This window comes from Pristis pectinata, chromosome 11 (assembly GCF_009764475.1).
Source record: "Pristis pectinata isolate sPriPec2 chromosome 11, sPriPec2.1.pri, whole genome shotgun sequence".
Lineage (NCBI taxonomy): Eukaryota > Metazoa > Chordata > Chondrichthyes > Rhinopristiformes > Pristidae > Pristis > Pristis pectinata.
Genome location: NC_067415.1, coordinates 44656338 through 44683562, shown reverse-complemented (window position 1 = coordinate 44683562; position 27225 = coordinate 44656338). Strand labels below are relative to the sequence as shown.

General features: G+C 39.4%; 1 protein-coding gene across 1 annotated transcript in view; it reads right to left on the bottom strand.

Moving 5' to 3' along the window:
• The window catches only part of tmem135 (transmembrane protein 135), a 307781-nt gene that overhangs the window by 22725 nt on the left and 257831 nt on the right, over positions 1-27225 (bottom strand). The window contains exons 7-8 of the mRNA XM_052026561.1: positions 12359-12400; positions 10355-10516 (exon numbers count right to left, since the gene is read on the bottom strand). Of these exons, the coding sequence (XP_051882521.1) occupies positions 10355-10516; positions 12359-12400 (204 nt within the window). The remainder of the gene's footprint in view (positions 1-10354; positions 10517-12358; positions 12401-27225) is intronic.

Below are 27225 nucleotides of genomic sequence, written 5' to 3'. Positions count from 1 at the left end.
CATCATGTTTGCTTAAAACATCCCCCAGTTGGCACATCAGCAACCTACACTAGAGATAAATTACAATAGCTAATTGACATAACAACCAACACATGTGGGAAGAAACTGAAGCACTTGGGTGAAAAGCATGCAATTACAGAGAACAACATGCAAACCCCACACAGACAGCCTCAGAGGATAGAATCAAACCCGGGACAACTGCCCTCCCTGCAGTGTAACCGTGATGGCCCAATAAATGCAAGTCTTCTTTAAATAAATCCATCTTCCCCAGACTTCTTCATAGGTCACTCTGGGTCAATAAGAGCTATCAGAATGTGCAACTCTTAGACGTACATTTTCCTTTTGTAGGGTCACAGTTGTAGAGCACAGAAACAGCCTCTTCAGCCCACCATGTCTACGCCAACCATTTTACTTATCTTTTCTAACCCCTCTTACCCTCATTTGGTCCAAAACATTCTATGCCTTGGTGAATCAAGTGCCCGTCTAGATGTTCCTTAAATATTGTTAAAGTCCCTGCCTCCACCATCTCCTCAGGCAGCGTGTTCCAGATTCCAACCACTCTCCATGTGAAAAATTTCTCCCTCAGAACCCCACTAAATCTCCTACCTCTCACCTTATACCTCTGCCTTCAATTTACTCAACCCCATCATGGGGAAAAAAGTCTTACTATCTACACTGCCTAACTCCCTCATAACTTTGTATTATCAGGTCACCCCTCAGCCTCCTCTACTCCAAGGAAAAAAATCCAGCCTATCTAAGCCCTTTCATAACTGAAATGCTGCAATCCAGGCAACATCCTGGTGAACCTCCTTTGCATGGTCTCCAGTGCAACCACCTCCTTCCTACAGCCACGTCCTTAGCATATGTTTATCGACTCAGAAAAACCCTCCTGGACGCACTTCACAAATTCCACCCTATGCAAGTCCCTTGCACCAAGGCAATCACAGTATTGAGGAGGTTAAAATCCCCCACTACTATAATCTTATTGCTGTTGCACCTTTCTGTGATTTGTCTACATATCTGCTCTTCCATCTCCCATGAAGTCTCATTACAGCAAAATTGCAGTCAGTTGGATGGGCTGAAGTGTGTCTACTTTAATGCGAGAAGTATCAGGAACAAGGGTGATGAACTTAGAGCATGGGCAAGTACATGGAATACGACATTATTGCCATTACAGGGACTTGGCTGTCACAAGGGCAGGAATGGCTGTCTGATATTCTGGGGTTTAGATGTTTCGAAAGGAACGGGGACGGAGGTCAATGAAGTGGGGGAGTGGCTTTGCTGATCAGGGACAGTGTCACAGCTGCAGAAAGGGAGGATGTCCTGGAGGGATCATCTACTGAGTCAGTGTGGGTGGAAGTCAGAAACAGGGAGGGAGTGATCACTCTATTGGGAGTATTCTACAGAGCCCCCCAATAGCAGCAGAGATGCTGAGGAGCAGATCGGGAGGCAGATTTTGGAGAACTGCAAACAGGGTTGTTGTCATGGGTGATTTCAACTTCCCTAATATTGACTGGCACCTCCTTAGCGTGAAGGGGATAGATGGGGCAGAGTTTGTTAGGTGTGTCCAGGAAGGATTCCTGTCACAGTACGTGGACAGGCTGACTAGAGGAGAGGCCATACTGGACCTGGTACTAGGCAATGAGCCTGATCAGGTTTCGGATCTCTTGGTGGGAGAGCATTTTGGAGACAGTGACCATAACTCCTTGACTTTTACCATAGCCTTGGAGAGGGATAGGAGCAGACAATATGGGAAAGTATTTAATTGGGAGAGGGGGAATTATGATGCTATTAGGCAGGACCTTGGGAGCATAAATTGCAAACAGGTGTTCTTGGGGAAATGCACAACAGAAATGTGGAGGTTGTTCAATGAGTACTTGCATGGGGTTCTGGATAGGTTTGTCCCACTGAGGCAGGGAAAGGGTGGGAGAGTGAAGGAGCCATGGTTGACAAGAGACCTAGAACATCTTGTCAAGAGATAGAAAGTTTACCTACCGTTTACAAAGCAAGGGTCAGACAGGACCCTAGAAAGTTACAAGATAGTTAGGAGGAAGCTGAAGAATGGACTTAGGAGAGCTAGAAGGGGGCACGAGAAGGCCTTGGCAAGTAGAATTAAGGAAAACCCCAAGGCATTCTACACGTATGTGAAGAATAGGAGGATGACTAGAGTGAGGGTAGGACCAATCAGAGATAGAAGAGGAAACGTGCCTGGAGTCGGAAGAGGTAGGGGAGGTCCTTAATGAATACTTTGCTTCAGTACCCACCAGAGAGAGAGACCTTGACGTTTGTGGGGATGGCTTACAACAGGCTGATACGCTAGGGCATGTCAACGTGAGGAAAAAGGATGTGCTGGAACTTTAGGACAGATAAGTCACTGGGGCCAGATGGGATATATCCAAGGTTATTATGGGAAGCGAGGGAAGAGATTACTGCGCCTTTGGTGACAATCTTTGTGTCCTCACTCGCCACAGGAGTAGTGCCAGATGATTGGAGGTTGGCAAATGTTGTTCCTTTGTTCAAGAAAGGGAGCAGGGACAACCTGGGAATTACAGGCCAGTGAGTCTTACTTCAGTGGTAGGCAAATTACTGGAGAAGATTCTCAGAGACAGGATTTATGAGCATTTGGGAGAGTAGGCTATGGTAGGCTGATTAGGGACAGTCAGCATGGCTTTGTGAGGGGCAGGTCGTGCCTCACAAGCCTGATTGAATTCTTTGAGCATGTTACAAAGCACATTGATGAAGGTCGAGCAGTGGATGTGGTGTACATGGATTTTAGTAAGGCATTTGAATATGTTCCTCATGGAAGGCTCATTCAGAAAGTCAGGAAGCATGGGATCCAGGGAAACTTGGCTGTGTAGATTCAAAATTGGCTCGCCCATAGAAGACAGAGGGTGGTTATAGATGGAGTATATTCTGACTGGAGGTCGGTGACCAGTGGTGTTCTGCAGGGATCTGTGCTGTGACCCTTGCTCTTTGTGATTTTTATAACTGACTTGGATGAGGATGTGGAAGGGTGGGTTAGTAAGTTTGCAGATGACACAAAGGTGGTGGTGTTGTGGATAGTGTGGAAGGTTGCTGTAGGTTACAACAGGACATTGATAGTATGCAGACCTGGGCCGAGAAGTGGCAGATGGTGTTCAACCTGGAAAAGTGTGAAGTGAAACACTTTGGAAGATTGAATTTGAAGGCAGAATACAAGGTTAATGGCAGGACTCTTTGCAGTGTGGAGGAACAGAGGAAGCTTGGGTCCATGTCCATAGATCCCTCAAGGTTATCGCACAGGTTAATAGGGTTGTTAAGAAGGCATGGTACGTTGGCCTTCATTAGTTGGGGTATTGAGTTCAAGAGTTGCCAGGTAATGTTGCAGCTCTATAAAACTCTGGTTGGACCACACTTGGAGTATTGTGTTCAGTTCTGGTCGCCTCATTATAGGAAGGATGTGGAAGCTTTAGAGAGGGTTCAGAGGAGATTTACCAGGATACTGCCTGGATTGGAGACCATGTCTTATGAGGATAGGTTGAGTGAGCTGGGGCTTTTCTCTTTGGAGCGAAGGAGGATGAGAGGTGACTTGATAGAGGTGTGCAAGATGATAAGAGGCAATAGAGTGAGTGGACAGTCAGAGACTTTTCCCCAGGGCAAAAATGGCTCACACGAGGGGCCATAATTTTTAAGGTGATTGGAGGAAGGTATAGGGGGGATGTCAGAGGTAAGTTTTGTTTTACACAGAGAATGGTGGAGGTAGTGGAAGCAGATACATTAGGGACATTTAAGAGATTCTTAGATAGCCACATGAATGATAGAAAAATGGAGGGGTATATGGAAGGGAAAGGTTAGATACATCTTAGAGCAGGAATAAAATGTATCTATAAAATGAAGGGCCAGTACTGTGCTGTAACGTTCTACGTTCTAAGTCTTACTGGCTGTGCTCAGTGGTTGCGAACCATCAGCATAAAGATAGCTACTCCCAGGTAAGATCCGGACTTACCATAAATGTGAAACATGCTGGGTAACAGATGTTACAAGTCCCCAGCTTTATGCTGGTGAATCCACCTCTCTGATTCTATTCTATTCTAAACTTGGCACAGCAGAGTCGCCATTCATTAGAATGGGGATTCCCAAAATGGAGATTAGGATAAAAAAAAAACTAACTTCATTTTAACTATATGTGTTCAATTATTTATTTTTCAAAAAGTTTAATATTTTACCTACAGCCATTTAGATGCATTTAAAAACTGTTATGTCACCCAAATTTGACAGGTAAGTCCCAGCTGGTTCAGAACAGGTAAATGTGATGGGCAAGTACTGCTTGATTGGCTCAAAAAAAGTGGATATTCTACCTCTCTGCTGTGTGTGTGAGGGCTACATATTGCAACAATGCTACCTAACAGTCTTTAATCAAGGTAGATGAGAATTATTTCTGTTAGTTGGGAATATAGAGCAAAGGCATGTTTACAGATTTAAGCTCAGATCAGCCATGTTTACACTAAATAGTAGAATAGATGGGGTTTAATGGCTTCTTAAGTACAATGTAAATATTCAGCATAAACCTGGAAAAAAGGTAGAAATTAGCTGAATACTGAATTGGATCTCTATTGCAGATGGACTGGTAGGATGTCTCAGGAATGTGTGATTAATCCAAGCTCTACTTGCCAACAACTTACAACACACCTGGTTGGAGGAACTCATTATGCCAGCAATATCCACCGAAGCTTGAACTTTCTCTGAACGATAACACATTCCAAACAGTAAAATAAGAGAGCAGGTTAATTACTGCAAGACACAATAACTCCAACCAAGTACCTTTAAGACAACTTCCATTGCTTTCCACCTACAAAATGCTGATATCACCTTGGAGCTGAACATCTACGTCAATGGTCAAGAGGCTGAGGCATGATCATGAGCTGAATAATAAGTTGTCATAAACAGTTCAAGTAGGAACCAATGGAAATCAAGACGCTGAACAATCTCTGCAAAAAGCTATCTTGGTTATACTGAGTTCCAAGAACCTCAACCCAATAGAGACGTGCTCTTGCTGTTTTATATTCTGAAATAAAACACTGTGGAGCAGTCTGTAAGGAGTCATTTTGTACGAGTCGCAATTTGTGGCTACATTTGATGATGCACATCATCACAAGAACTCTTTAATTAACCCCTGTACCAAAGCTTTCAATCTTGAACAACATTGTGCATATTGCACTCCTCTTCCACCAACCATCTCCACCAATTCAAATCAAATGAGAAAATGCAATTTGCATATTTGATGTGCATATTGCATTTTTATGTGCATATTACATTCCTCTCTCTCCAATATCACCAACTCGTATCTAATGAGAAAATGCAATTTGCATTTTCCTGATGCAGGGTCTTGAACTGAAACTTCAATAATTCATTTCCCACCATAGATGCAGCTCAATCCACTGAATCCCTCCAGAATATTTTGTTGAATGCAATTTGCAAGTTGCTGAAGAGGACCCAGTCCTACTCCGGCCTACCACTGGATTACAATCACTCAAATCCACCTTTGCAAGTTTGCTATATGACGCCCCTCTGTGCAACTCCATGACTTCATGACAGGGACCTTCTGTCATGGGGAATGGAACTTGCCATCATCATTAAACAAATTCTTATCACATAGCCTTTAGGCTGCCCACTGAATAGGTGTCAGACTGGTCAAGGCTAGCCATCTTCCATATGTGGAGTCTTCAATAATAACAGCTATTGGAAAACACAAATCAAGCCACATATGACTGTGTGCTGGTCTAGTTCAGCACTGGGTTGCAACAACCATATCAGCCACATGGTTCACCCGTTGTGTACACACTGACTGACTGTTGTATGTATTTTTGTTGGTAAAGCTAAATAAACACAAGATATTCACCACAGGGGACTTGGACCACTTTGTCCCAGGAAACAGCGGCATATTTGGATAGCAATGATAGGATTGGGTCGAGTCAGCATGGATTTACCAAGGGCAAATCATGCTTGACTAATCTACTGGAGTTTTTTTGAGGATGTAACCAGGAAAATAGACGAGGGAGATTCAGTGGATGTTGTATACCTCGACTTTCAGAAGGCATTTGATAAAGTGCCGCACAGGAGATTGGTGGGTAAAATTAGGGCTAATGGAATTGGGGGGCGGGTATTAACATGGATAGAAAACTGGTTGGCAGATAGGAAACAAAGGGTAGGGGTGAATGGATGTTTCTCAGAATGGCAGGCCGTGACTAGTGGGGTGCCACAGGGCTCGGTGCTGGGACCGCAGCTGTTTACGATCTATGTTGATGATTTAGATGGAGGCATTGTGAATAACATTAGCAAGTTTGCTGATGATACAAAGTTGGGTGGCAGTGCGACATGTGTAGAGGAAGTTAGGAGAATTCAAGGTGATTTGGATAGGTTGGGTAAGTGGGCAGATACTTGGCAGATGAAGTTTAATGTGGATAAGTGTGAGGTTATCCACTTTGGGAGCAGGAACAGGAAGGCGGATTATTATCTGAATGGTGTGGAGTTAGGTAAGGGGGAAATACAAAGGGATCTAGGAGTCCTTGTTCATCAGTCACTGGAAGTGTATGAGCAAGTGCAGCAGGCAGTGATGAAGGCTAATGGAATGTTGGCCTGTATTACAAGGGGAATTGAGTACAAAAGCAAAGAGATTATTTTGCATTTGTACAGGTCCCTGGTGAGACCACTCCTGGAGTATTGTGTACAGTTTTGGTCTCCAGGGTTAAAGAAGGATATCCTGGCTATAGAGGGCGTGCAGCGTAGGTTTACGAGGTTAATTCTGGGGATGTCGGGACTGTCTTATGCTGAGAGGTTGGAGAGACTGGGATTGTACACGCTGGAACTGAGAAGATTGAGAGGGGATCTGACTGAAACATGCAGGATTATTAAGGGATTGGACAAGATAGAGACAGGAAATATGTTCCAGATGTTGGGGAAGTCCAGGACCAGGGGGCATGATTTAAGAATAAGGGCTAGGCCATTTAGGGCAGAGGTGAGGAAAAACTTCTTCTCCCAGAAGGTTGTGAATTTGTGGAATGCACTGCCTCAGAGGGCAGTGGAGGCCAATTCTCTGGGCACTTTCAAGAAGGAGCTAGATAGGTTTCTTATAGATAGGGGAATCAAGGGATATGGGGACAAGGCAGGAACAGGATATTGATTGTTGAGGATCAGCCATGATCTCAAAATGGCGGTGCAGACTCGAAGGGCCAAATGGTCTACTTCTGCTCCTATTGTCTATTGAAAGGCTATTGTTGGGCGCTCTTGGAACAACATGGTTTTACAAGAACAGCCTCACATTGGGAGGCATGCAAGTTAATTACTTAGCCTCTCCATGTCACCCCCTTAACAAAAAGTAGACAACCTTTCGCACTGTGCACTGAATGACTATGACTCTAAATTTCTTATGATTCCAAATGTTCTTAGTTGATTAAATTAATGATAGCTGACATTTTAGACATATGAGAAACCAGGTTGAACATTTAAAATACTGGAGGGGATCTGAGTGATTACAACTGTAGTGTCAGAACTGGAAATTTAATTTCATTTTCAATGAGTTTTACCAGGTTTTAAACATCATGTACATAACTGGGTAAAATGACAAAGCAAAAGGCAAAATTAACAACAAAAATCATTTTTCAATAATGTATACATCATCTATTCGATCTTGATAAAGTCCTTAAGCTAAACATAGCGCAACAAACTGAGGGATCGATGATATGCTAAGCACCGATACACTAGACTTGCTTTAATGCAGGGCTCAGGCAAAAATTTAATATATGTATTCCTTAGCTTGAATGTCAAATTTTCTTGCACAGTTTTGTCTCATAAAGATTTGTTTTTGGTAATTTTCCCCTATTTATTCAAGTTTCTTTCCATTTCAAATCACTCTTTTGCTGTTACCAGGCTACTGCAGGGAGTGGAAAGAGGAACTATAATTTTGCTGTTTTATTCCTTTTTTCCCTGCTCCTCTCCATAGTCTTTATTCTTGATAACAGGTCTCCAGATGGGGAACTGCATAAAGCAGGAATTAAATCTGATATTACCACACATCCCCTTACTTTATTTGAATCTTGAATATTTTAGTAACAGAGGCATGCAGTTACTAAACCTGTACAAGATTGCTACTCTGGTAACAAGTATATTGTATTTGCTCTTCCTGCCTCAAGCAAAATTAGTCTCCCTGTGGTCAACCCACTTCCGCAATTGCTAACTAAAACAACTTTGGGAAAAAGCAGGCTTGGGGCCCAAAATACTTGACTATTTCCCTTTTGCATTTAAGACTTGGGTTCAAATCCAGGCCAAATGATGTGAAGTGAGCTTGGAGATTCGTAATTTGCTTTCTTAAGGGTGTGGTGCACAATACAAATCTGCCAGTACTTGCTGCAGCCTTTTGTTTCACTAAATCGTGAATTTCATTCATGTATGGAATCAAAATCATATACAACATGAAGAAATTTGCAACAAAGATGATGTGCTCCAAGGTAGAGTTTAAGGTATATTCTTTGATCTAAATTACCCAGTAAATGACCCCGAATAATATTGGAGGACCAAGCTGATACTGAAAATCCACAATGGAGAGTTACTTTTCCTCTAAGGCAACCATCCTTCACCTGAACAAGAAACAAACTGGCCACAAATTAAAAATACATGTGGAAGGACATTCAGCAACCCTGACCCTTTAGCTCTTGAAAAGAATTCTCTGGTTGATGGTATATTTTTGGAATTTGAGACAATGTTGTGTCTGCCCATGAAAAGCTGTTACTGGAATAAATCATCAAAACTGATTATAATGGGAAGTAATTTACCCTTATAGTGTAGGTGTTAGTGGGTACATGAAAATATAAGATGACAGAAATAAAAATCTGTCACAAAAGCAGGGATGTAATGATGACAGATTTGAATGAGAAAGATATAAACCTTTGACACTTGGAAAGCTGGTGTTCTAGTTTGAGTTCAAAGTAGTTCAAGAAGAAAAACAGCCCTTGCCTGATCTGTTGAAATTTTCTATGCTCCCAAAAAAATACCCTTGTTAACTTTATCCATACATCTGTCAGTAACCTCATAAAACTGTTTAAAAAAAAAGTTAGGACAGCTGTAGTTAAGGATAGAGAATGTTATCCCATTGTCAACTACTATAAGATCATCTTAGCTGCTTCTGGCATTATCATGTTGGTCTCCAGTTTCACTCTCGTCAGATGATACCTGTCCTGCTAAGTACTCTCAGCATTCTCTGTTTTAATTTCAGGTTTACCAGCATCTTCAGTGTTTTATTTTACAATTTATGACAGCGATTGTTGGTCAATAGGCACTTGCTTTCTCAGGCAATAACAGTTTCCGAGAACTCACTAACTTGCCTCCTGGCAGATGCTTTGACATGACTGACCATGCAAGCCCTGTCTTACCTTGCAATTTAAAGATTCAGTGCAACAATCATAAATTTATCTCAAATTACGCGTTTCTCACCGAGCTATTTTCAAGGTTCTTGTCAATTTTCCACTTAATATCCCTACTCAATAAATAACATACCAATGACATTTTATTAAATATGATAAATGAATATTCTTTAAGAAAACACATTTCTTTTGCTTATCAAAACAAATATAAAGTTTCTGTTATTAATCAAATTATTAGAGTGAAAGGCCTAGTAACCATGGGCTATTTAAATATTTCAGCTCACTGTGATTTCACAATGTGGCTTGCTTTTCTCCTATTGTTGTTTTGAACCACTTGCATTTTTCTTCCATTCTTAACCCCTTTCCTCCTCCAAAAAATGAGAGCGGAAATTGCTTTGTCAAAATGTGAATTAAAAAATCATGGTTTTTCAGAGAATGCTCATTGCTTTAATTATTAAAAACTTAAGTACATCAAATAGCTCATCAAAAAAACATTGCAAATAGCCCATTTGACTAGACAATAAGAACCAAAGTGCAAAATGTCTCTTAAGCCAATGCAACTCCATCTAAAATTTTTAAAAAAAGAGTAATTCTAAATGTTATACACTGGGTTTCTCTCAACATGACAGCAAGATAGTTTGGTATATAGACATGCACATGGGCTAAAATAAATCATATTATCCTCACAGAGGACACAATTATTGATGCAATCCGAAACTTGCTCCGATTTGTTCAGGTACCCAATGCATCAATGCAGTCAAATAAATGGTCACATCTTCGGTTCTCACTTCGCATTCTGGAGTCGTTTGTTTTCAGAATATGAAACCTAACGTTTGGCAATTGATTATAGAGATAGTGCCTAATCTTGTTTTTTGTTTAATCTATTGCAGTGCAAAGCTGTTAGTCAACAGAAGAACATCTCAAAAAAAACCTGAATAGAAATTAAAATATTTCCTTACATTCTGTCGATAAGTTGTCTAGTCAATGCTATCAAAGATTTCTTGGTTTCCTTCGTTCGATCTTCGAGTACCTGGTGCTCAGTGACGTAGCTACTGGTTGAACTGGGATTCCGGTGTTCCGCAACTGAATGTGTTGGAATTTCTTCCTTTCCAACAATAAATCTAACAGATAGGAATTAATTATATAAACATGAAGTAAGATGCAATCAAACAGCATTATATATTTTTAAATAGCTTTAGTTTTTAAACTTATCGAATGATTGCATTCATTATAAAATAAAAATCAGAAAATAACAGTGATTTACTTCCAAAATTTAAGTCTAAAACTTCAATTAAATTTACAGACAAATGTACCTACACTTGTACCAGACATTAAAGGACTTCTTCAATTAGCTTATCTTAGTCAGGGTGGCAGCTGAGATATTAGTTTTCATTTTGACACTTCTAAGCTAAGCCAAGGATGCAATCATACAAATTTCCAGCTCTAGATTACTACCTAATGAGCCAATGGAAACTGAACATTGAACAATCCAACACTCAACGATTTAGAAATAGCTTCTTCCCCTCGCCATCAGATTTCTGAATGGTCCATGAACGTTATTCCTTTTTATTTGCCCTATTTATTTACTTTTGCAATTTATAGTAATTTTATGTATTTGCACTGTACTGCTGCCACAAAACAACAAATTTCATGTCATTTAAGTCAATGACAATAAATCTAATTCTGAGGAGTGAATAATTTTTCCACATTCAATGCCAAGCCTTACAAGTGGAGAACCATTTGTTTGAGGTATAGGAGAATTGTTGGCAGGTTCAGGATTTTCTCTCAGCATGAATCAGTACTTCCAGTGTGTGGAAGGGAAGAAGAAAATAAAATTAAAAAGGCATAGAAAAAAAAGATATAAATGAATAGTGATAATCTAAAAATTGAACTAGACCACCTAAAAACTTTTTTTTACTCAAAATTCACTAAAAAACATCATGTTAAGATTTGTGGTTAATGACATCTATCATGCTGTGGTTGGACCTTGCGCCAAAAGTGGTATATATTTCAATAAATTAGAAGCACCAGAGCCAAACTCCTGTACTTCAGCGTTCAAACGTTAAGAACGTACATCTTTCTGCTTGGGACAAGTGACTGACAATATGACTGTGCCTGCTACTAGCCAACTCCATTTTAAGAAGTAATTACATTAGTGCAGGTCTACTTGTGAAATTAGTATCAACCAAGAACCAGAATGCAGAGTCATGGATTTACTGTAACAGCTTATGAGTACTATTGTTCCAAGGGATACATAATTTTTGTGTATTTTAATGATTATTTACAGCTATTATTTCCCTGCCAAAATCCCCAAAGAATTTAATATAGAATCAAATGTTGTTTTAAGATTGAAATTAGTTTCCAATTTATAACTCTCTCCATCCTTCCATAAAGGTTAATTAGTGAGGTTTATTTGGCAACAGCTATTTTTATTTTGCTTTACTGTCATATAGTACTCAAAGAATGTCACAGCAAATTTAATTCTTACGGAAACTCAATCAAAATAAAATCAAGTCCGAGCTGAGTGGTCTATTTTGTTCCAGTCCCACTGGTGTCTAGAACTGCACACTAACTTATTTCTTGGGAGTTTTTTTTGAGACAGATCCATCCAATTCTCCTTCAAAGATGGTGATTATAATTATAATTGTGTGCAGGAGTTTTCCCTTTTCTAAGTCAGCACTCAGACCAGCTAGCTGCAACTAAGAAGGAAAGTTTTGGCAAGGACAACAGTCTCCTCCAATACAAAACTACCATGTACATATGCCTTGAAATAAAAATTTTGCCGTGATTCAATGTATGGTATCAGCAGGCCAGGAGAGCCTCGAGGCCAAATTATAAAACTGTCCATGATGTCTACTTTTGCAACTCGTGCAATGGATAATTAGGGTTATGTTTCTTGCTCTCTCTGTAAAACAGGTAACAAACAAGTAAATATTATTTTAGAAAATTTGTATTATACTTACTTGAGTGCAGAGAAAGTAAATCCCTTGAGGCCATCTTTGCACCTGGAAAACAAATGCCATAATCCATGTATGCTCTCAAAACTACAATTCCAGAAAGTGTACATGAAGTACCAATGTCTGACAAACTACACTGCTTTACACAATGCTTAAAACACAGAAACACACAATTTGGTCTCACAGGTCCTTGCAGGATCCTCCCACTCTCAATCTAACATCATCAGTTCATCCCTCTCTTCCTTTCTCCTACGTCTATTACTCTAGCCATACCTTAAATGTGTCAATGCAAGAAGCTTATCTAGTGGTAATGGGTTCCACATTCTTACCACTCCTTGGCTGAAGATTCTTCAGAATTCCCTGTTGGATTTATTAGTGACATATTTATAGCTCCTAGTTGTGTTACCCTTACAAGTGAAAACATCTCTGTCAACTCTATCAAGCCATTTAATAACCTTAAGGCCTCTGACCAAGAATAATAATGATAATTACAGTTCAATATCTGATTTGAAGGATAAAAAGGTGATCTACTCATAGAAGCAGAAGGCAAAGCTGGAATACTTAATAAGCACTTTCTATCAAGTCTTTAACAAGGCAAAGAATGCTGCCAGATAATGGATAGGGTGAAAACGGATCTTACAAGAAAGGTTGGCCATGCTTCAAGAAATTCATCAAGACTGGGTGGAAAGCATACCAGGTTGCTAAAGGAGTTGTGGTGGCTTGCTGCAATCTTCTAATCCTCTGGATTCCAGTGCATTCCTGGGCAGACTTCACTCCAACTCTACTAGGACAGTCATGATGGATAAATGACACTCTTCTGTTTTGAATCATTGTATAATTCTAACCCCAGAACTCTTTGCTTTGATACTTTTCTTCCTGAATTTTAAGAACTTCCCAAAAGTCTACCTCCCCCACTCCATTGTGAAACAAAATTGGTCGTAATTTTCTAAATTTTTCTCACCCTAATTTCTTGAGTTGAAAACATTGTCTGCCAGATTTAGCTCTTTTGAATTCCCCAATTACCTATAAATTCTGATATACAGCCTGAATATCAGAGACAAGACCTACTGCCTATATTCTCTGTACACATGCTTTATGCCCCAGAAGTTACCTTGGCCATAATCAGCAGACCAATCTTGCTATCCAGCATGATCATGCCGCTGTGGGTGGCTGAGAGTTCCTCTGAAAATCATTGACAGCCAAAGCCAACTCCCAGCTTTGCTAGCTACCATAATAATCAACATTTTTATTGTGTTTCTGACAGTCTCTGGTATTTAGAAATATTTACCAATGGAAAAAACTAAAAGAAATAATTAAAATTAAAAATTATTTTTAAAAACTTAAACTAAAATATTTAAATAATTTTCAAAGATTACACAAAACAGAACTAAAAATATAACACATTTTTTACTCTCTTACCCAAGCCCCACTTACAGGTTCAGCATGAAGGAGAACAGTGAATGCGTGGAGCTGCAAAATGGCTTGTAGTGCTAAGCCAGGAAGTTTGGGACTTGAGTTTGCTCAGGAGTCCTAAAACTTATCAGTATTTTTGCTTAGAAATGCTGGCAATCGTAAGTGTAACCCATGCATTTCCCAGTAAAATCCAGGCTATTAACTTGTTTACCCAGAGACATAATTTGGTTGAGCACATTGCTGGACAAAGAACAAACGATTGGGTAAGAGGGTAATTCTCCCCAAATTGCTGAAAACAATAAATCACCCCATTTATCATTGACAAAATTAAAGCTAGATTTCATCTAATTAAACATTACAAAAATGCAATCAGTTAATCTTTCCAGTTGTACAAGGATGTAATACTCCTCTGAGTCAGAAAGCAATTATGATGAGATAGATAACAAATACAGTAGTTTTGCTATATAAAGGAGGCTGTGTACATATTCCCAGGGCAAGCATGCATGGCAAACAGTACTGGCAGAAGCTATCACGTAGAAGTGGTCAAGTCTGTTCAACATCATTTCTATCAGATGGTTCACTGCAGATGGAATACAATTGCAACAAGTGTAAACTTATACTTTAAGGTCCTTCATTAAACAAAAGAACACAAATAATTAGCCGGAATTTGGAAGAATTATCAAGGCCTGTTCAAAATAAAAAGCGAAAGCGTGCCTTTAGTATGTGGGTCTAGATATAATAAAATAAGGCAGAGGGATGCACATTATGACAGAGTAAGAAAAATGAAGGGATCAAACTGACAATACAGGGGTAAATACAATTACCAAAGGTGGGGTTGGGCAAGGGCAAAAAGGGGTTTGTAAATGAGGATAAAGATTTTGAAATCAATATATTGTAGAAAAGAAACATAATGGAGGTTGGCCAGAATAGGGCAGTTAGACTGCAACAAAATATGTTGCTTGTCGAAAAGGCTAATAGTATCTCAAGGTCCATGGGGGAGGGAAGTGGGGGTGGGGGTTCAATTTGGATGCAAAGTTAAAGTGAAGGATCCTAAACTTACTCCGTGGCTTACTTCATGATTTTCTGCATTTTTTTTTTCCCAGTTCCTCTGGAAGGATTGTGAATTCTAAGTAATCGTCTTTTTCTTTAAAAAATAGCTCCAAAAGATCCTGTTGTTCTCTATTTCAGTCTACTATTGTTGCTCGAGTTGAATGGATGTGCAAGAATGAGTGAGACATATGCATACATAATCTGAACATACAGGTGAAAGATTGGTGACGTGGGACAAGTGCAAAGTAGTCTAAGTAAATCAACTGGTATTTATGAGTAATAAGTATTAAAATATTAAATATCGGGTGGAACAATCCGTCAAAATATAACAAATTTCCTCAAAGATTCGGTACATCGGTAAGTGAAGATGTACAAGTAACCAACAAAAGTCTGTAGTCTTTCTTTTAAAATGTAAATTATTCTTCAACTTTCAGTTGCTTTGATAAGATATTTCTGAAGTGAACTTTTTCCTAAATGTGTATTTATTTGCTTTATTGTAGTACTAAAAATTGTCTGGAGAGGTCCCCATTCAACAACTTTTCTTATTTAATTCATTTTCCAACCACAAGGATCATATTCCATGGTTAAGATGAAAATGAATTCAACATTGCTTTCATTTCTTCAGTGAAGGAAAATGAATAGTCCTTTCTGATGTCTCATGCTACCTCTATGAACAATCTTGTTGAACAGAAAAGCCAGGCATGCAAATATCTGCAGGTTAGGAAATGGGAAAGTAAACATGTACTAATATTAGCATAAATATATCAATAATGACACACAAAATAAAGATTAAAACCAATGCCAGTATTAAAATAATCCTGCCTTTTGCATCCCTCTATTTAACCAACTACTGACGGCCAAACATTTGAAAATATCCAGCCCAAGGTCTAAAATCCTTTCCTTAAACCTCTTTAGTTTTCTTTTTCTTTTAAAATCCTCCTTAAAATCTTGCTCTTTCATATTCTTGTGAATATTCCTTGGAATTTTTAACCCAAATAATAAAAGTAAGTTGTCCTTGTTGATCATCACCTTTACCTATTCTTCTGCTTAAGCATCCTTTGGGATTCAGAATCACTTGTTTTAACATGTTCCCAGGTGGCTAATGACATGAATATGGGAACTACAGACTCTTCCACAGATATGGCAGGAGGCTGATGGGGCAAGTGAGTGGTTAGTTGGTGAGATGGTGCACTCCTTCTGCCATTTATGCACAGCTTCTGTGTCTCCCAAGGTATGGAATCGAGGTCCCCAAATGCTCCTCCTCCCTTTTGAGCTGTCATGAATCAGACATTCCCAGGAGTCAATGGGGATGTTGTACTCCTTGAAGAAAACTTGATACACATCATTGAATCTTTTTTCTCAGACTGCCTAATAATCTCCTCCCATGACAGTGCTCAGAACAGAGTGTTTGCTTCAGGAGTCTGGTGTCAGGTGTGTGAACAACATAGCCAGCCTAACGTAGCCAACTGAAAATAATAAGGGTCTCAGTGCTGGGGATGTTGACCTGAGAGAGGACACTGATTTTGGTTTACTTGTCCTTCCAGTGAATTTGAGGATTTTGTAAAGACAAAATTAGTGGTATATTTCCAGTGCTTTAAGATGCATGCTAGGTGGTCCGCATCTCAGAAGCATATGGGAGGGCAGGGGTCACTTCTGCTTGTGTCTAATTGGGTCCTTCTCTTGACAAAATGCTTGGTGCATGTCAATGGCAACACCCTCAGTCCATACACAGGAGCGTGTTAAGATTACATCATCATGCGAGTGTGGAACTACAAAGATGTTCACATCCACCCTCACCATGATGAATGACTGCTGAACTGTCACCTAATCCACTCTATTATCTCCATTAACCTGGTTTCAAAACTTCAGTGCTAACAGACACATTGCCTTAGAAAATCCATGTCAGAGCTCTCATAGACTCCATAAAGGCAGCTCTTCTCAAACATAACCTCACCGGCAATCTGCCAACTCCCTTACATCAGTGGTTGGGAAGTTATTGGGAAGGATTTTGAGAGACAAGATTTATTTGCATTTAGAAAGAAAAGGACTGATTGGGGATAGTCAGCATGGGTATATATAGATAAAGATCATGTCTCACAAATTTGATTGAGTGTTTTTTTTGAAGAGCTGACCAAGAGGATTGATAAGGGCAGGGCGGTGGTTTGGATGAGAATGTAGGTGGCATGATTTGTAAGTTTGCAGATGACACCAAAATTGATGCTATAGTGAAGGAGGTTGTATAGGATGACAACAAACTCTTGATCAAACTGGGAAAGTGAATGGTGTGTAAATTCTTTAAAGTTAATGCTTCAGCGCCACAAAGCTATTACTATATCCTTTTATAAAAATAGGATTTGCACATGTATTTTAGTTTATTTTACGTATGTCTAGATCTCATGCAGGATTGGTCACTGTAACTAGAAAATACAGTATAATTCAGAGAAAAATTGTGAGTTGCAACGCAATAATTTTAGTTCAAGAAACTTGATTATATAAATGCTATTTATTTCAGTGCTAAAGAACTGAAAATGTACTTTGGACAGAATGAAATGAGTTAATGCTATTTCTGGGCCACTTTGCTTCAGACCAGAAATTTGATTGGGCATCTACCAGCAGGAATTGAACTTGCACATCTGGGGCAATTTCTCTATCAGACATTCATCAAGTGAGGCCATTCCCTGCAAAACACTACTTTTGATCATGAAATATTGTACTACAATTATTGGTCACTCTTGGGACAACTGTATTATCATGGTGCACGATCAGACTCATAACCCAGTAAAGATCCCATTTTAACCATATATCCTTTGAGATGCTTCCCTCTTACCAACCTCATGCCAATACCCCGTCTCCATCCCTGCTTGAGCACCATGGCATTCTCAATCATGCCTAGCACCCCTCCCCCTAGACTAGGTTTGATTAGGTGGCATTCTGATATTCTTCCACCACAAAACAGATACCCCAAGACTTGGCATTTTCCTTATGCAAAGAAAGAGTGGAATGCTATGCTAATGATTTGCTACAACCATTGAACTACAATTTTCCAGTTATGATATCTCTACCACTGTATTATCTTGATCTCATCTGCTACGCAGCAGAAATTGGGGGTTCAACATATTAACTTTCTGGTCTTCTTGCCTGTAATTACATTGGGAGGTGCTCTTGGCATCCAAACTATTGGAAAAACAGTTTATTGATTTTTTGTTGTACATTGTCAGAAATTTTCTCCATCAGTTCTGCCAATCCAGTGTTATGGGAAACTTGTGATCCCTAATGCCTGTGGGCCTTTTGGACACAAGGCAATTGAAATAGTAAATGCTTACAAAAGAACCTTGTTATGATTAGTAATGTGAAAGGAATTCTTCACATAAAGGCCATAGAGGTTAATGAGAGAGGAAGAATACATGTCTAATAGAAAGTCTGGATGTAAAAAGCGGGAAGGAATGGGCAAATTTCTACTGGGATTAAAAGTTCTCCCTAATTTTCTTCATATTGTTCTGTTGAATTGGGGAAAAAAAAACTGATGATTGAACCAAAAGTACTTTGATGCTGTTTTATGTGGTTTGATGATTAAAATGAATGTGGGGATGTAGCTTAGACATGTCCAGAGGGTAGTTGGTTTTTGTGGCAATGTAAAATTTCTTTAATTCATGGCGATGAAATTCTGAATGATCAAAATTTGCCAAGCAGAAAATGTTTTACAGTCTTCAACATGTGCAAAGAAAATGTACTTGATTGCTTATCTATTCATCAAGATGAAAATATTGTGCTTTTTTTTGACAGAAATCAACTTTTGCCTACTTAACATTCCAATTTTTTTAAATAATGTTTCGGATGTTTGGGAGCTCAGTCACAAAAAAACTAAATCAGGAGTATGTTGCCTTGTTACATTGTACACTCTAACGCATTTCAGTGCTTTTATTGTTTATATTTCTTCAAATAACTTGTCAGAATCTTACAGTGCTGGGTGATATGAGTTATGAATTAATATTTCTTTTAGTTACATCAGCCATTGGAGTCTGACAGAGAAAAAACTAATGTAGCTTATTTTTAAGCTACTAAGTTTCATTTGGTATTTTTATATGCATGCTGAGCATACTCATGTCTTAGAGTGTACATTTTATTATTTTTAACCAATGCTTCATTCTGCAATTGTTTCAAATTTTCCTCTATGTTCAATAGGAGTTATATCTGTAAATTCCAAATTCAATTATTTAGCAGCTTCCATTTCATGTTAAAAAATCCATAAAGAATCATTGATGAAAAGGAATAAAAGTGGGTAAAACCCTAAATTTTAATGCCACATGTCCATTTCAGAAAATTAAAGGATATAATTAAAGTGAATGAGGGTGCATTGGTGTGTCATAATATATGCTCACACTCAGAAAAGTTAAAAAGATTTTGAATGTGTCATGACTGTCAGAGATCACCAAGTTCCTGCACTCTTTCCACCAACCAAATGCTCCTTAGATTATGGGTTTTTTTTTTGTTGGAATTATGTCTTCAGGTACCTATAGAACTATGTTTTTTCCCTTGAATAAAGGTAAAGCTTCCAATCCAAGAATGATTTATGTTTGCAGCTGCTTAGTCCTATGTCATTCTGATCAAACCAGTCCTGTTTTTTTTTTCTTGACAGATTAGCCAAGAGTCACTTTGCAGGTACCAAATATGGCAGACGTAAGCTGTGGACACCTTGCAGCTCCTGTTATAGAGTGATAGAGTTGTACAAGAGAGGACAGACCCTTCAGCCCATAGCGCCTATGCTGATCGTCACACCTATCTATACTCATCTCACTTGCCTGCATTAATTCCATACCCCTCTATGCCTTGCTCATTCAAGTACCTGTCCAGATGTCTCTTAAATGTTGTTACCATTCCTGCCTTCACCATCTCCCCTCATAGCTCATTCCAGATACAAACTACTCTTTGTGTGAAAGAATTACCCTTCAGATCCCCTTTAACCCTCCTCCCTCTCACCTCAAATCTATGGCCTCCAATTTTAGTCATTCCTACCATGGGAAACCAATATTTTGTATAACTTTAACATAGCATCCCAACTCTTCTACTTAATGCCTCAGCCAATGAAGGCAAGCATGCCATACACTTTCACTTGCTCCTGACTGCACAATCCCTATTTTTTTTGTACAATTAGTCTTCAGTAGGCTAACCAGTGAATAAATTCATGTCTTTACATTGAATTTCAAAGTGATTGCATTGGCAAAGACTGCAACTGTATAACAAGCAGAGGCTGGGACTTTCCTAAATGCAGCTTACAAGCTTTTGCACTTAATTGAGCACATGTACACCTGAAGTTATAATTTTTCCACAATCCTTGCAGTTATTAACTTGGCAAAATCCAGACCATTGTGCTATGTTCTACTATTTTTTTAAACAAATATAGTTCTGCAAAATGTTAATAAATATTATGTCACAGCAATTTATGTGTACCATGCCACACCACAGGTGAAATGTTTTTGGATTTCTAATAGTCAATTGGGTCCAAGAAATGCACATAGACAGTCCTTAGTAATGACTGCTATGAATCAAAACACAGAAGTTAAATTGAACATTTAGCTTTGCATTCTGATAGAAGAATAAATATTGTACATTTCCATCCTAACATGTTTCCTTATTAGTTTTTTTTATTCTGATTTTTAATGTGTTTAATAGCTGAAAAAATCCTATACTTTTTACTTAAACCCATACTACTTACTTTGAATATGTACACTTACCTCCATCATGTTCTTTTGTATGGCATCTCTACATTTAGACTGGAGGTTCAGTTCAGATTTAAGAAACAAATTGGTACCTAAAATAATAACAGAAAATGCTACCTGACCAGCTGAGTGCTTCCAGCATCTGTGGAATGTGGAACCTGAAACATTAGCTCTTTCTCTCTTTCCACAAATGCTGCCTGACATAGAGTGTTTCCACCATTTTGTTTTCAATTTCAGATTTCGGCATCTGCCAGTATTTAGATTTTCAACAAAATAGTCAAATTTCATTGAGACTTATTGTAAAATAATGCATAGAGCTGAAGTGAAGATTATCATGGAAATACTGATAATCGTACACGTTTTGAAATCGCATCTTATCAAAATATCTTGCAATGCTCGACACAATTATTTCAGAAATGCAGTAACTGTTATGTAGGATATATAGATTAACATAATTGATTGAATGAGGGGTTTCAGTTTCAAATCACAGTGCTGGTATGTAGCAATCTGTCTGCATTTTTTGGAAACTAAAGACCAATAAAAGAATCTGAAATCTGTTGATCAAAACAAGAATAGATTTTTAGTAGATAATCCTTTCTCACAGTCCCTCACAATTAAGTGAAGGAAAAAAACTCATTGAAGTATATTCTGCCAAAGGACATCAGATGGATGATAGTGGAGGGGCAAAGAAGGACTGCATCATTAACCAAGTCAAAGGCTACAGATTGGTCGAGAATCACAATACAAATCTTTCGTGATTTTTGTAAGGACAACCCAAAATAAGTTCTTCCTTCTGCTTTTAATTTTTTGTTCATACTTTCCACACCTTGAAATACCAGACTTTCAATTCTCATTCCTTTAACACTACCAACTGTTCTCACCTGTTACACTTCAAAATTCCATATTCATTTGATTAATTGAATGACTGAGTTGCACCAATTTTCAAATGTAAACATTTTCTCTCTCTACCTTGGAATGCCATAAGATATCCTTATTAGTCACATGTACATCAAAACACAGTGAAATGCGTCTTTTGCGTAGAATGTTCTGGGGGCAGTCCGCAAGTGTCGCCACGCTTCCAGTGCCAACATAGCATGCCCACAACTTCCTAACCCGTACGTCTTTGGAATGTAGGAGGAAACCAGAGCACCCGGAGGAAACCCATGCAGACACGGGGAGAACGCACAAACTCCTTACAGACAGCAGTGGGAATTGAACCTGGGCTGGCACTGTTATAGCATTATGCTAACTGCTACACTACCGTGCCCGCAGTATCTCGCTGGGGTCTCTTTTTCAGAATTTCCAAAATACATTTCTTCTGTCTATATGTACAAAGGCAGAAAGTGGAATGGATTCCCATTATCTGCAAACCTCCCTGCAAGTCACACCAATCTGATATGTTACCATGCATTCATTACTAAAATCCTAGAGTCCCTGACCAAAAAGGTATTGTGGGAAACCTTCAGTGCATGAACTGCAGAAGTTCAAGATGGCAATTTGTCACTGCCCCTTCAAGGGCAATTAGGAATAGACAATATATATTGCCCATGCCAGGAATACCCACATCAGACGGAATAAGAAGAATTACCTTGCCTCCAACGTCTTTGCTTTCAACCATCCTGTTAAATCTGCCATGTATTCTTCTTTCCATCAGGTGAAAGGAGGATTGCACCCCTGGTCTCTGTTTCACAACCCATACCAGTAAGGGCTGATTGCTGATGTGCTCTTATTAGCCTCTCTCCAGAGACCTAGCTTCAATCTTGACCTAGTTTCAATCTTGACCCGAGGTGCTGTATGGAGTCTGTACATTCTCCCTGTGACCGCATGGGTTGTCCCAAGGTGTTACTGTTTCCTCCCACATGCCATGCAGGTGCTGAATGACAGGTAATTGAATTCTATAAATTTCCAACCCCCCCACCCCCCCCCAAGCACAGGTCGTGGCAGGTAAATTGAAGTGGGGGGAGGGGAGGGGGTATGGGAGTTGAAGATGAGAGAAGTAGGATACTGTAGGATTGGTGTCGATGAGTGTTTGATAGTAGGTCTGGGTGCAGTGGACTAAATGGCCCCTCGCCATGATGTATGACCCCATGACTCCTATGCTGTAACAGCAATTTTCAACTGGCTTGAAAATGATGAAAATTAGTCAAGAGCAATGACCACACTATCAAGCCAAAAGAAACAGGAAACTCCTATGCTGCCTGGGAGTGATTGACCAGTAACCAAACCAGCAGCTCAGAATCAATGTTGATTTGTTTCAGAGTTTCCAATAAGCCAAAAGACACCAGCCAGCAGGGAAGTGAAATGGAATGGGCAGCAAAAATTGGCAACTTTTTTTTTTAAACAACATCTTCAGTGCTCTCACCAGTCCAAGAATCTAACATCAATCTATCACTTGCCAGGGAATCATTTGACAGTCCACACAGCCACCTTCTTATCACCCTGCTCTCAATTGTTTACAAAATCCTGGAATGCCTATTACTACGTAGACAGTCTACCTTATAAGCAGCAACATTCTCTCAAAAGGCAGGTTTATGCACAAGGCAGAATTGCTTTGAGCAGAACCAGTCACTGACCTCTCATGTTCAGACCAGAGTTTAGCATGACCTGAATACAGCAGCCATATTGACCTTTCCTGTGCCAATGAGTAGCTGAATTCGCCAAAATCATTTGGTGTGTGAAAAATCTGCAATTCATTAATTCTACCATCAACAATCCACTGATCCATGTGTAAACACCTGAATGCTTCCTTCCTGCGATGAAGTCTGCTACCCATCCCCAATCAAATACGACTTCCAAAGGGATCAGTCCTGGCACCATCCTTCCCACAAAGTCGCAGCATTTTGCATAGGCTGATGCCACTGAATGGATCACTAACCTTGATAGTAAACTAAGACTGCTTCCTTTCCTCACCAAAAATCTGTATATTGTCCTCACAGCCATAATAGTTCCTTCAACCAATATTGTGAATAACTTTGCTTTTTTAGCTTTCATATTTATCTCACTTAAAAACCTCCTACCTAAGAATACAGAGGTTGTATTCTTAATTTCAATTCTTAACTAAATACCCTCCTTAAACCACAATTTAGTAACATCAAACTTTCTATCTGTATCTACCTTATCTATTCTACATATCTACTTGTATCTTTGTTTCATCAGCATTTTTTTTTACCCTTTGACATCTTGCACTGAATTAAAAGCATTTCCAAACGCCTTTGTTGCCCTTCTTCCAAGTTGCTTACTTTGTCTTACAAACTCATTTACCAATTTCCTGTTTTCATAACCAACCTTGCCCACTCTTCCTTTTGAAATATTCCTGCCGTTAGTTCTGTTATGATGAGTTCAAACTATCTAATTTAGCACAGCTATAAATGTTCCCAGCCCCAGGGTTCAATTCATCTGGCTGGTGCAGGTCTCACCACCCGAGGACAAGTCCTGATGCCCCAGGAATCTGAAGCACCCCCTCAAACTCTAACTCTCCACTGAAGCATTCATTTTCAGTATCCTATTTCAGTATTCACTACTGTGTCGCACCTATAGGAATCTGGAGATTACTACCTTTGAGGTTTTTTAAAATAATCATCTTTTTGAGATCCCCGTGTTCGGCATGCAGGACTTCACCTTTCTACCTACTGTATGTTTTTGAGTGCCAATGTGAACCATAACCACCTCCTGCAGAAGTGACATCATTTACACTGGTACCAAGTTAGTGGTGATTGGGGGGGGGGGGGGGCCGGGTTGGTTATAGAAATCACATCTGTGGCTGCAGAAATACTTCAATACTTCCTTCCCATCCCACCAATAATTGGAATTCACTTATCAATGATTACAGCAGCAAATCAAGGCAAGCTACTCTATAAAAGGGCTACAAATTACAATTCTATTATGTAGAAGCAGTTGATCATTAAAACTAAAATAAGAACTTTCAAATTAAAATCAGTATATTCAATGATGCAACCAGTAAACCCACTGGTCCAAAAGAAAATAGTATTCAGCAGACACTTTGTCCCACAAGTTGTAGCAATGCTGCATGGAAACAGTGTACCGCCCTTCATTGCACCTAGTTTCCTCATGAATAAGGAGTTTACCTTTGGTCATTTACACCAAACAGCTGTTAGAAAATTGGCCTCCCGTTTTACTTCCCTCCCAACTCTTAGCTCCACAATGGAACAGAATGCTGGACAACTGCCAATAAAAACCCTAGCACCTGTTATTGCCAGCAACAGAAGAGAAATTTCTACCCTCCAGCCAATCACAATGAAAAATTGTAAAATTAACAGCATAAAATCTAAATGAGAAAAAAATTAGTCAGAATATTGAATTAAAGGTCAGGAACAGAAGAGAGAAGTAGAGTAAAAGATTGGACTGAAAGCAAGAGGAAAAGAAAACAAAATTCAAAGAATGTAATTTATAGACTCAGTTTTTAAATCTCCAACTACAGTTAAAAGTGGTAGGAACAATATTATACACATAATAGTTGCTTTTCAGTATCATGGAAGTTGACTATCAGCAATTAATACCTGTGTTGGACAAACTGACTTGAATTAAAATTTTACAAATGAGCTTACTTGGTACCTAACTTTTAAATTCAGCAACTTCATATGACATGCTGTGTTTGAAAGGTAGCCATGCAGCAAAACTCGATTTATGTAAAGTTAATGGTTTTCAGGCACAACTCTGACACTACTTGATTAATTTCTATATTTATTTGTGCATATATCTTCAGATGATGTTGCCTTGACACTTCTATATTGATAATGGGCTAGAGAACTATCATTTAATTATTTTGACAGGAATTTTTTTTATGACCACTACTTTAGGCTCTCACAACAATATTATGAAGGTTGATTCATCCTCCAGATGGCCACCAAATCAGATAGTTACAACCTCAATAATCTGTCACAACCTTCAGCTGAGTTTACAACACAACATCCATTGCATCACAGAGATTCCTTCCATTTTAGGAGGGAATTTTATAACCATATGGTGAAGAAAAACTTACAAGATTACAAACAAGATTATAGATCAGAGGTGGAACAAGTGACTTGCCCAGGTTGAAGCTGGTGCACACAAGATGCACCAAATGGCTTCCTTCTGTGCTGTAACCATTTTACAAGTTCATGATCCAAAGAGCATCCAGCTCCACACCAATGATCTGAGTGACCCAATGCCTTGTCACAACTCTTTTAAGACCAATAATAATGGCTGTGACTTACAAATGGCTAGGCTCTACGTACTACAAATGTCTTTTTTCCCCCATTCTAAAGGTCCAACAGACATTTTTTCTCCAATTAAGTCACCTTTTACAATGAATGTTGTTATTGTATTGCCAAAGGTTTGTGGTATCCTGTTTAGACTGACTGCTCCAGACACACTTCAGCTCTAATCTGCTTGCAGCTCTGAATTTTGGCATGAGTGCCTCACGTAGGAGAATTATTTCTTCCTGCTGGAAGAACTTTAACTTAGAAACTGTGTATGTACAGCATGAGAAACAAAGTAGGTTTGTAAGAAGATAAATGTATTCTGCTCAAACAATCAGAGTTCAATCTGGCTACCTAAATGATTACTCACCAAGGAATATGGACAGTAAATTTTCATACAAGGGTAAAATTGTATAAGGATCCTCAATTGTGTCCCTTTCAAAATAAAAGTTAATAAACCCCCTCAGGTATTCTCCCCCTCAACAAGACCCTGATGGTTGAGGTCTATTTGACCTCCATTGGAAGTAGTACATAAACAGCCTACAGTGAGTAATTTCCTCCCATTGGGCATCTCACGCCTGAGTGATTGCAACTACAAGGCAAGCAACTGCAAAAATCTGTCCATTTGAACACAATTGTTCTTACAAATATACAGTAATCAAAGCAAACTGTACAAACCTAGTGGTCAAACAAAAAATATTGAACGATTTGACTGAATTAAAGCTAAGCTTGGTTGTCAATCATGTGTTATCTGCAACATTTTGAAACAAATGGATTACAGAAGTATTTGGTAATGTTACCATAGCAGCAACTCAGGTACATGGACTAGAAACATAGAAAACCTACAGCACATACAGGCCCTTCAGCCCACAAAGCTGTGCCGAACATGTCCCTACCTGAGAAATTACTAGACTTACCGATAACCCTCTATTTTTCTCAGCTCCACGTACCTATCCAAAAGTCTCTTAAAAGACCCTATCGTTTCCGCTTCCACCACTGTTGCCGGCAGCCTATTCTACACACTCATCACTCTCCGAGTAAAAACCTTACCCCTGACATCTCCTCTGTACCTACTCCCCCAGCACCTTAAACCTGTGTCCTCTTGTGGCAACCATGTATGTGTGGGTGGAATCGGATACAGTCACTGTGCTAAGGGACATTCAGACAGACACTTGAATAGGCAAGGCAGTGGGAGTGAACGGGAAGCGGATGGGGTTCTGTTGGGAGTGCGGACGGTGGGAGTGAGTGGGAAGGGGTGGGGTCCCATTGGGAGTGAATGGGATGGGATGGGGTGGGGTCCCATTGGGAGTGCGGACGGTGGGGGTGAACGGGAAGGGGTGGGGTCCCATCGGGAATGTGGAGGGTGGGGTTTAGAGTGGAGTTGGGGGGGGGGTCGGAGGTCAGGGGTCAGTCCCCGCTCTCCCTCCCCCTTAAATGACTAATAATATAGTTGAACATATAATGCCATGCCTTCATCCTTACTGGTTCAAAATTA